This window comes from Myotis lucifugus, unplaced genomic scaffold (assembly GCF_000147115.1).
Source record: "Myotis lucifugus unplaced genomic scaffold, Myoluc2.0 scaffold_103, whole genome shotgun sequence".
In the NCBI taxonomy this organism is placed as follows: domain Eukaryota; kingdom Metazoa; phylum Chordata; class Mammalia; order Chiroptera; family Vespertilionidae; genus Myotis; species Myotis lucifugus.
Genome location: NW_005871151.1, coordinates 2,440,669 through 2,450,774, shown reverse-complemented (window position 1 = coordinate 2,450,774; position 10,106 = coordinate 2,440,669). Strand labels below are relative to the sequence as shown.

The following is a 10,106-nucleotide window of genomic DNA, read 5'->3' as shown; positions in this document are numbered from 1 at the left end:
GGCGCAAGCCAGCTGAGGGACCCCCCCCCACCCCTGAGTGCATGAATTTTCGTGCACCGGGCCTCTAGTTATCAATAAATGGAATAGGAACATGTAGTGTTTTGCGTCTTCAGTACAGAATTCCAAGCTAGGATAACTAAAGGTTGTCAAGTACTGGTTCCTTAAGGACCTACTTTAAAAGACAGATGAGACTTATCAGTGACCGGCATCTCTCTAGGCCAGGCAGGTTATATAAATGAGTGAAATGGGCTCAGTGTAAGACAGTAGGGAGTGGCAGGGACTATGACCAGTGGCCGAGCACATGCCTGATTTTTGTGATACATTGTCCTGCCATCTCATTGAATTCTGGGAGAGAATGGTAAAAGGAGCTAAAGGGAGGAGATATTAGCAATTTGGGAAGCAGGCTAGGGTGGTGGTTGGAGGTGCACAGTGGGAGTGAGAGAGAGTGAGCAGAGGGAGGCAGGTTGCTGAGAAGAGGGAGAAAGTCACTCCAAACTGCTAACAGTCTTTAAAGCAAGTGGAGAAGTGAGTGACTGTCCACTCTGAGGCCTTCCTCTATAGCCTAACTGCCTTTACCTGGATAGTTTTAGAAGTTTGGGGCGGGGGAAGGGGGCAATAAAAATGTTGGAAGATAGTGGGATCACAAGTGATTTTGACTTTTTTTATGCTTTTCTGATATGTTTTAAATTAAGATTTCTTAATGGGAAGAGATGGCAGAGACTATAAGGGAGGGACCACCATCTGGGGCAGCATAGGGGCTGAGGGCTGAGTAAGGAGAATCAGCCAGGAAGGCCAGTTCTGGGTCCAAGGTCTGGGCAAAAATGGGGCCAGGCCAGGGGTTCAAGGTGCAGTCAGACAGGGTGGGCCCAATAGCTGGGGGTCAGTCCTAGGGACCCAGGAGGTTGGTTCCCTCCTTCAATGCTTCAGAGCAGCCTAAACCCAGGGAGCAACTGGGTTTCGTTTCAGGACAAACCTTTAACCCCTGGGGAAGGGCCCGTCAACAACAAGCAGGTCCCCAGGCTAAGCAGGGGCCCGATGTCCTTGACAAGCTCCGACAACATGACTCTGAAGCAGCAGTTCTCAATCTCTGGGTCACAACCCTTTCACAGGGGTTGCCTAAGACCATCGGAAAACACATATATAATTCCATATTGTTTTTGTGATTAATCGCTATGTTTTAATTACGTTCAATTTGAAACAATGAAATTGGGGTCACCACAACATGAGGAACTGTATTAAAGGGTTGCGGCATTAGGAAGGTTGAGAACCACTGCTCTAAAGCAATGGCCAGAGCATGCTTTCATTCATTCAAAAAGTGTCAATTGAGCATCTATATGTTCTGCTAACCCTGAGGGGCAGTATGTGTCAGCCATTAATTTATGCTTCATTGAATTAGTTCATGTAATGCTCACTATGACTCTAGGATGTCGGGATATAATGGGTATTACTATTCCCATTTTACAGGAGTAGAAACTGAGGCACGAAGTGGTTCAATAACTTGCCCATGGTCACTGAGATTTCTGACTTGAGAGCCCACATTCTAACTATACTCTACCACCTTCCTGTGCTAGAGACAGAGGAAAGGACATGGAAAGGACAGGCAAGGTTCCGCGCTCCCACCCCCCTCCCCAAAGTGTGCAGGCCGGAGGGAGAGGCAAAAAGCGGATACAAGGTGGTGATGAGGCTGCACCAGGCAGTTTCCCCACCTGTCACCAGCTTGAGCAAGTCACTGTAACTTTCTGTGCCTCAGTTTCCTCAAATGCACACCTACCCCCCAGGAATGAATGAACTGACATGTGATAGACCAGCTTGCACAGCACCTGGCACATCATGACTGCCCCATAAGTACTGGTTCTATCTTCTGTTCTTACTAGAGGCCTGGCGCACAAAATTCGTGCACTCAGGAGGGTCCTTCAGCCTGGCCTGCACCCTCTTGCAGTTCAGGAGCCGTTGGGGAATGTCCAACTGACGGCGGGAGCAGGCCTAAGCCGTCAGTCAGACATCCTTAGTACTGCCGCAGAGGCAGGAGAGGCTCCCGCCACCCCCTCTGTGCTCGCCAGCCGTGAGCCCAACTTCTGTCTGAGCGGCACTCCCCGTATGGGAGCTCACTGGCCATCAAGGGGCAGCTCCTGCATTGAGCGTCTGCCCCCTGGTGGTCAGTGCATATCATCACGACCAGTCATTCTGCTGTTCGGTCGATTTGCATATTAGCCTTTTGTTATATAGGATAGGATTGGAGATGAGGCAGGGGACTGGCTCATTTGTCACTGACCCAGGGAAAGAAGAGCCTGGACTTCAAAAACCCTGGAACACGGTGGCAAGGGGGCAGCTTTTCTCACCCACTTCCACCAGCAGGGAGGACACTGAGCTAGGGAAGAGGAGAGAAACCAAGGCAGGTGACAGTCTTCGAGGCCAGGTGGCGTGTGTTTACCTTTCACACCTGGGAGCCACCTGAACTCGGGCTGTGGGTCAGTCTTCTGTGGGGAAGTGCCACTTCGAATCACGAATAAGCTATGACGATTTCCTATGAAAAACTGGATTTCAGTGAAGTGAGTGTTCCTTTGATCGATTCTGCTCCTGTGTGGTCCCTGCCTCACCAATGAGTATTTCATCCCCTGGAATCCAAGCTTCACCCTTCTCTCCGCTAAAGCTGCCTTTTTTCCCTTTCCTCTTCCAGACCCTCATTTCCTCAACAATAAAGAAATGTCTGATGTCACCTTCCTGGTGGAAGGAAGACCGTTTTATGCTCACAGAGTGCTGTTATTTACAGCCTCTCCGAGGTAGGTACCGTCCGCTTGGAGAGCAGGTGAATTACGAGTGTGGCTGTGGCTTTTACTGTGCTCTGAAGTTCAATTCTGGGGGTACCTCCACCAGACTGGCAGATTATCTTCTCCTAATCAAGGATTCAAGAGCACAGAGCAGCCCTCGCCGGTCTGGTTCAGTGGATCAGGCATCGGCCTGCAGACTGAAGGATTGTGTCAGGGTGCGTCTGAGAGGCCACCAATCGATGGGTTTCTCTCACGTCCATGTTTCTCTCTTTGTCTCTCCTCCTCCCTTCCACTCTCTAAAAAATCGATGGAAAAATATCCTCGGTGAGGATTAACAAAAAAAGAGTGCAGGGCATTTGTGCATTGTATCATAGCAACATTATTCACAATAGCCAGCAGGTAGAAGCAGCCCAGGTGTCCATCAGTGGACAAATGGATAAGCTCAGTGTGGTGTACACACGTGTTATTCAGCCTTGAAAAGGGAGGCAATTCGGACACGGGCTACAACACGGATGAACCTTGGGGACCTTATGCAAAGTGAAATAAGCCAGTCACAAAAGACAAATGCTGTTTGATTCCATTTATATGTGGTCCTAGAGGAGGCGAATCCTTAGAGACAGAAAGAACTGTGGTTGCCAGGGGCTGGGAGGGGGAGTGGGGAGTTAGTGTTTAATGAGCACCTGGTGAGTTCTAGGATTGGCTGTGCAACAATGGGAATATACTCAACATCAACATTACCGTACACTTGAAAATGGTTAAGATGGTAAATGACATGTTCTGTGTTTTTTTCTTACAATAAAAAAAAAGAATAGTGGGCAGCCATCGGCATAAACAGCACCGCCTTTGTGTGACTCGGCGCCTGTGACTCCAGGCAGACAGGGCAGGTGTAGGGAGAGCTTCCCGAGCAGCGCGTGGGAGGAGCATGGATTAGGTTTGCACTCCCTCCGCCAGGTGCCTCGTGCCATGCACAACCTCACACACAGCCGCCTGGAAAGGCCTGCCCTCCACATGTCAGGGAACTTTGGCATAAGCCACCAAAATACACGGGTCCTGTGAGCCTTCCTCTTCCCTGACTGTGGAGGGGACAACAGTCTGGCACCCTCAGCCAGCTCCGCCACTGCCCTTCCTCCTTTCAGTTTGAGATGAGAAGGTTGACCATGTGGAACCGCATGGTCCAAGGACCTGACCAGGATGAGTGAGGCTGGGCCAGGGAGAGAGTGATGCTGAAATGAGGAAGAGGCAGGCCCCAGGGTAAGAATCTACTTCCAGGACTCTTGCTAAGGAATGCGTCTGACCTACCAGCATTCCCTGGATCCTGAGAGCAACCTGGCACCCACGGTGCCCCCCAAACAAAATGCAAACCCCACGTGTCTGCTTTTCTACCACAAGAAAAACATGCCGTCTCTGGCATAGCTCTCAGTTATGATACTATTGAAAAAACAGATCAATATTGTGACGATGTTTGTTTCTTGGTTTGGACAAAGAGACCATGGCTGTGTAGGATGTTAACAGCAGGGGGGACTGGATGACGGATAAGCAGGAACTATCTTTGCATGTCTTCTATAAATCTATAATTATATCAAGATTAAATGTTTAATTTTAAAAAAAGAAACACGGAGCTTATTCCTAAGTAGATTATCAGTGTGTTCCAGTGGCAGGTTCTCTACCCTCAAGGAGCATGTAGTTTAGTGGACGGCAGGAAAGTGCACCTAAAACCTCAGGCAGAAGGTCAGCCATGGGGAGCCCTAGGGAGTCAACAGATGTTGATTCAGTACCCACGATGCATCGGACAGGCACGGGCTCCGAGGATGCAGCAGAAGCAGAAAGGCCACAGGTCCCAGCCGGCCTGGAGCAGCGGTTGCTTGGGAGGGGGAAGGCGGGATTGGAAAACTCCATGAGCAGCAAAGGATCCAAGGAAGGCTCCCTGGAGGAGGCAGCCTTTGTGACGGGCCCTGCAGGACAGATGGGGTTTTCAAAGGCATTTGCTCTTTTCTAATCACCTGCTTGAGAAATGACGCTGTTCTTTTCTTTTTCTTTAATATATTTTTACTGAGAAGGGAGAGTGAGAGAGAGAGAAACATCAATGATGAGAGAGAATCATTGATTGGCTGCCTCCTGCACTCCCCTTACTGGGGATTGAGCCCGCAACCCGGGCATGTGCCTTTGACCAGAATTGAACCTGGGACCCTTCAGTCCACAAGCCAACGCTCTATCCACTGAGCCAAACCAGCTAGAGCAGTGGTTGGCAAACTTCGGCTCACAAGCCACATGCGGCTCTTTGGCCCCTTGAGTGTGGCTCTTCCTAAGCCTTAGGAGTACCCTAATTAAGTTAGTAACAATGTACCTACCTATATAGTTTAAGTTTAAAAATTTTGGCTCTCAAAAGAAATTTCAATCGTTGTACTGTTGATATTTGGCTCTGTTGACTAATGAGTTTGCCGACCACTGAGCTAGAGCAACACTGTTCTTTTAAGTTGAGGTTTAACTTCAGATTGGATTACGATCTCCTACAGGGAGGGGAGGGTTAAACTAAGAAATCTGTGGCGACGTCCTTGCTGTATGTCAGAGACAGGGAGATAAAAGAGCCGAGTTTCTTGCCAGCTGTGGGTGTGCTTGTGAGTCTTTTTCTCTCTTTGTGATCTTGTTCAGGTTCAAAGCGCTGCTCTCCAGCAAGCCAACAAATGACAGCAGCTGCATAGAGATCGGCTATGTGAAGTACCCCATCTTTCAGGTGAGCCCCTGCTGGGTGGGCCCAGGGCACGGGTGGTTCCCTCCAGTCCTTGGCCTGTGGATTAGCTACTGCAGCAAACCATCCGTCTCCTGCACTCTGTCCCTCTCCTCACACTGCCCTTCCCACTTGCCATCCATTCATCCCTACACTGTTAATTGAGCACCTACTATGTGCCTGACACTGTGCTGGGACCCAGGGCACAGGGTAAAAGACAGTCCTCTCCTGGGGACTCCCAGTCCAGAGCGGGTAACTCTGAGTAATTACTTCATTATAGTATTACATGAGGGGGGCTGAGAGAGAGGAGTGAGCCGATGTGCTGTGACAACTCAGACCAGGGGAATTGAGGAAGGCGTCCTGGGTGAGGTGTTAGCTGAAAGATTGAGGGCTGAAAAGTTGGGGAGCCATAGGAAGGAAGGCTTAGGGCTTAAGAAAGGGGAACAGTGGGCAGATAAAGTCCCAGAACTGGTTGAGCCCAGTGCGACCAGGAGCCAGTGGGCTGCAGGGAATCCAAGGTCATTGTCACCCTGATCTGAACCTACCAGGAGCCTCATGTAAGCAGCAAAGGAAGGTGCCTTCGTCGAAGGTCAGGTGGCATTACCTTGTCTCTCTCCCTTTTGGGGGACGTCCGTACCGTGAACGGCGGGTTGTGGTTCACGTGGCATCTCTGAGGGGGTGCCTTCTCCCTTTCCCACCCTCCTTCATGCTCCATTCATACGTCGTGCCCCACAAGGGCCTGCTTGCAGCTCATAGAAATTCACCCTGGATCGGCTTTGCAGCCCTATTCCTAGAGCTTTGAGTCTCCTCCGGGGCCTGGAGCCTGGTGGGCTGCTTACACCTCCCAGGGCAGGCCTGCAGGGGAGAGCAGGGCCCCTCGTGCTGTCCTCCCGCCAGCCAGGGTTAGCAGGCCAACGTGGGGGTGCTGGGATGGTGCTTGGCAGAGTCTGAACTGGACCTTGCTTTCCTCCAGAAGGACAGTCCTGGAAAGAGTAAGCAGGTGGGTAAGACTTGGGCCAGCCTCGGGAGACTCTCAGTGTAAGACCGTTGAAGGGACATCTCAGAGACGAGCAGGAGGCCGGGCCGGCGGGGACCAGGGTCACGGAGCCGGGTTCTCCTCTGGACTTGGAAGGCAGAGCTACGTTCCGGGATTCACATGCTACATCCCTCTCTCTAAACCGACTCCTCCCCCTGTTTAAAAGCAGTGTCTCTCCTGGGACCTGGGACAGATCACCCAAGCTTTCTGAACCTCGGTTTCCAGAAACAGCAGAAACATAAACAGAGACACAGAAGTGGGAGGTCGTGGGGTACGTTTGAGGGAAAGGGGTTGTCATTGGCTGGGTCTTCAGGGATAGCAGAGATGGAAAGGACACCCTGGGCCCACCTGGTGTGAGCCACGTGGGGAGAAGACAGGCCAGATGCTGGTTCCTCCCTCCACCTGGTGCCCCAGAGCCTGCTGTTCAGAGGGCTGCCAGGCAGACCGTGCCCTCGCACTAGCCCCAGAGTCTGCATTTCCACCGTTAGAGGTGCACTTTTCTTGTTATGTTGAAACTTCAAAATAAAGAATTCTCTCCAAATAGCCATAGGCAAGACACCCTCAGCCTCATTAAGCGGGTTATTTTCTACGGCATAACTGATACACCACCTCCCTGTTAAGCCTAAGTCCCTGTTGAATGGGCTACTTGGCACTAAGCCAGTGGTTCTCAACCTTCTGGCCCTTTAAATACAGTTCCTCATGTTGTGACCCAACCATAAAATTATTTTTGTTGCTACTTCATAACTGTAATGTTGCTACTGTTATGAATCATAATGTAAATATCTGATATGCAGGATGGTCTTAGGTGACCCCTGTGAAAGGGTCGTTCGACCGCCAAAGGGGTCTCGACTCACAGGTTGAGAACCGCTGCACTAAGCATTGGGGAGCGGATGAAAGGGGTGCCAAGCCAGCCCGGGTGAGCCGTCCGCCTGGGGTGGGGGTAGCAGAGAGGAGGCTGGAGCCCCAGGATGGGACTGGGAGTTGGCACCCCCCCCCCACACTCATCCCAGTGCCTGTTTCCCCTTTTCCCAGCCCCTCACCCCCACCCCTCACCACATTTCCTACTAGGAGCAAAGTGGCCACAGCCCCTTCCGGAATGGCGGCAGCTGTTGGGGTTAAACGTTTCCATGAAACCACTGCTTGGCTTTAGGGTCAGGGGTCGGGAGGGCGGTGAAGAAACCTTAATGGGGCTCCAACTGTGAATGAGGCACCGGCCTCTGCTTGCACGTGGTTATCTGGATGATTCTGGCCGGTTTTGGAGATAAAACAACAGAGGCCCAGAGAGCTTAAATGATGCGCCCCCTAGTCTCAGTGCTAGTTAGTGACAGAGCCAGGATTTGAACCAGCAGGTCTGGCTCTGGAGTACACTTCCCAAGTGGGAGCACTGGTATCCTTGAGCCTCTGTGTAAGGCTCCAAGCCGGTGATTCTCACCGGGGCTGCATGTTAGAGTCACCTGGGAGCTTTGACAGCGACCAATAAGCAGGCCGTGAGTCAGACCATTTCGATCAGACTCTGAGCCGAGCATTGGGGAGCCTCCGTCCTCCTCCCATTACCCCAGCACTCTCAGTTATGGTGGTTCTCACACCTTAGCTACACCTTAGCTTCAAAATACCCACAGGACAGAGGGGGCTTGTGAAAACACAGAAAACAATGCAGATTCCCGGGCCCCGCCTCCAGAATCCCCGATTCTGTCAGCCTGGGCTGCAGCCCAAGAATGTGCATGTCTTACCAGAACCCAGGTGATGCCGACGCTACTGGTCCAGGGGCCACCCTGAGAACCACTGCCATCCATCATCTCCTTGGGCTCTCCTTACAGGCAGGATGTGCCCCAGCGCCCACGGCTCATCACAGCCGAGCTGAGGTTCAGACCCAGGCCTGGCTGACCCCAGGACCTGTTCTCTTCACTGCCTCCCTGCGGTGGCGACCTGGGCCTTCCCTAAAAGCCACCCAGGCCTGAGGAGAGAAGCCGAGGCCCGTTAGAGTCTGGAGCAGGAGCTAGATGCTGGAACATGCACATTTCCCCAGCTCTCTGGGTGCCGTGAAGAGGGCACTTACACCGTTAGGCCTGGGACTAACTGGGGAGGTTCCTAAAATAAGAACCTGTCTTGCAATAGGCACTCAACAAATTCAATAGATTCGAGGAATAGGAGACCATCCAGGGCAAAGCACAGCCCAGAGCAGCCGTGGGCAAACTACGGCCAGCGGCCGGATCCAGCCCGTTTGAAATGAATAAAACTAAAAAAAAAAAAAAGACCATACCCTTTTATGTAATGATCCGGGCCCTCTGGTCCAGTTTAAGAACCCATTGTGGCCCTCGAGTCAAAAAGTTTGCCCACCCCTGGCCCAGAGCAATGGAGGCCTGTAATTACTTCTGATGAGAAAGGCTTGCTGGCCACAGGAGCCTCAAGCTCCTGTGAGGGGCAGGGAGCAGGCCCCCCACCCCTCCAGGGCTTTTGCCTGCGCCCCGCCTTCCCCTTAAAAGAAGAAAAGCCTCATTTGTGGCTTGAAATAGGCCAAGTAGGGCTGAATCCAACCCAGGAGGAGGCTCCCAGGGGCCTGTTCACCACACTTCCATGCTGACCGAAGGAGTTTAGTAAATGAGGCTGCCTTGCGTTTCCTCTCTCCACGACCGCTTAACATCACACTCGGGCCGGAGCCAGACGCAGCTGAGGCTGCACCTGGACGCGGGGCCTCCGTGAGGCTGTGCGCCGTTTGCATCCCGGCTTCATGCAGGTCGACAGCTGCCAAGAAAAACAACTCCGCAGCCAGGCCCTGCGGCCTAAGGACTGTGCGTTTCACCCCCTTGCAGAAAAGGCTTGTGCTGGCAGCGTCTGAAGGGGCCTGGGGCAGCCCCGTTTCAATGCCATTTGCCAGGGATCTCCACGGAGGAGCAGCATTTCCGGCCCAAGTAAAGGATGAAGTGCTTTGTCAACAGCCCTCGGGGTTGTTATTGTTGGTTTGGCCTTTATTAACGTTCTGGAGAATGAATTGATTTCAGTGCAGCTTTAAGATGACTGTGTCTGTGTGGCTGACGCCTCGCACGCTGTGTCCTTTTTTCCAGCTGGTCATGCAGTACCTCTACTATGGTGGCCCGGAGTCACTGCTCATTAAAAACAACGAGATAATGGAGGTAAGGCATCCGCAGTGGCGCTGGGGGGATGGAGGGCACCTCTGTGAACTCAGGTCACGGCACACGTCAGCAGGCCTGGGAGCACTCGTGTTGGGTTTTCGTTTGGATGCAGGTTTGGGGGTCCTGTCTGACTCCTCGTGGAAGGGTGGGGTGCTTGGTGCACTAGCAGACCCCCTTCACTGAACCCCAGTTTTAACTGGCTTGCGGGGGGGGGGTGGGGGGGGGGAGGCGCAAAGGAAATTTACCCAAGAGGCTGCGTCTCCGAGCACAGCTGGGGCTCGAAGTCCTCATCAGGAACTATCCTTGGTGACTTGTCCCTGGTCATTTGTAAGAGAATTATATCATCTAAAAACAGCCTTCAAATCCCAGCTCTGGCCCTGAGCAGAAGCTGGGAGCCGGTTACAGAAGCTCTCCTGGCTTCACTGAGGTTTGACGGCCCCTGACTC

At 52.3% G+C, this 10,106-nt stretch overlaps 1 protein-coding gene across 2 annotated transcripts in view; it reads left to right on the top strand.

The window, feature by feature from the left end:
• Positions 1-10,106, top strand: part of BTBD11 (BTB domain containing 11) — a 66,818-nt gene that overhangs the window by 44,864 nt on the left and 11,848 nt on the right. For both annotated transcript variants that reach the window (XM_014459154.2, XM_023757239.1), the window contains exons 11-13: positions 2,678-2,780; positions 5,418-5,499; positions 9,592-9,660. In XM_014459154.2, coding sequence (XP_014314640.1) covers positions 2,678-2,780; positions 5,418-5,499; positions 9,592-9,660 — 254 coding nt within the window. The remainder of the gene's footprint in view (positions 1-2,677; positions 2,781-5,417; positions 5,500-9,591; positions 9,661-10,106) is intronic.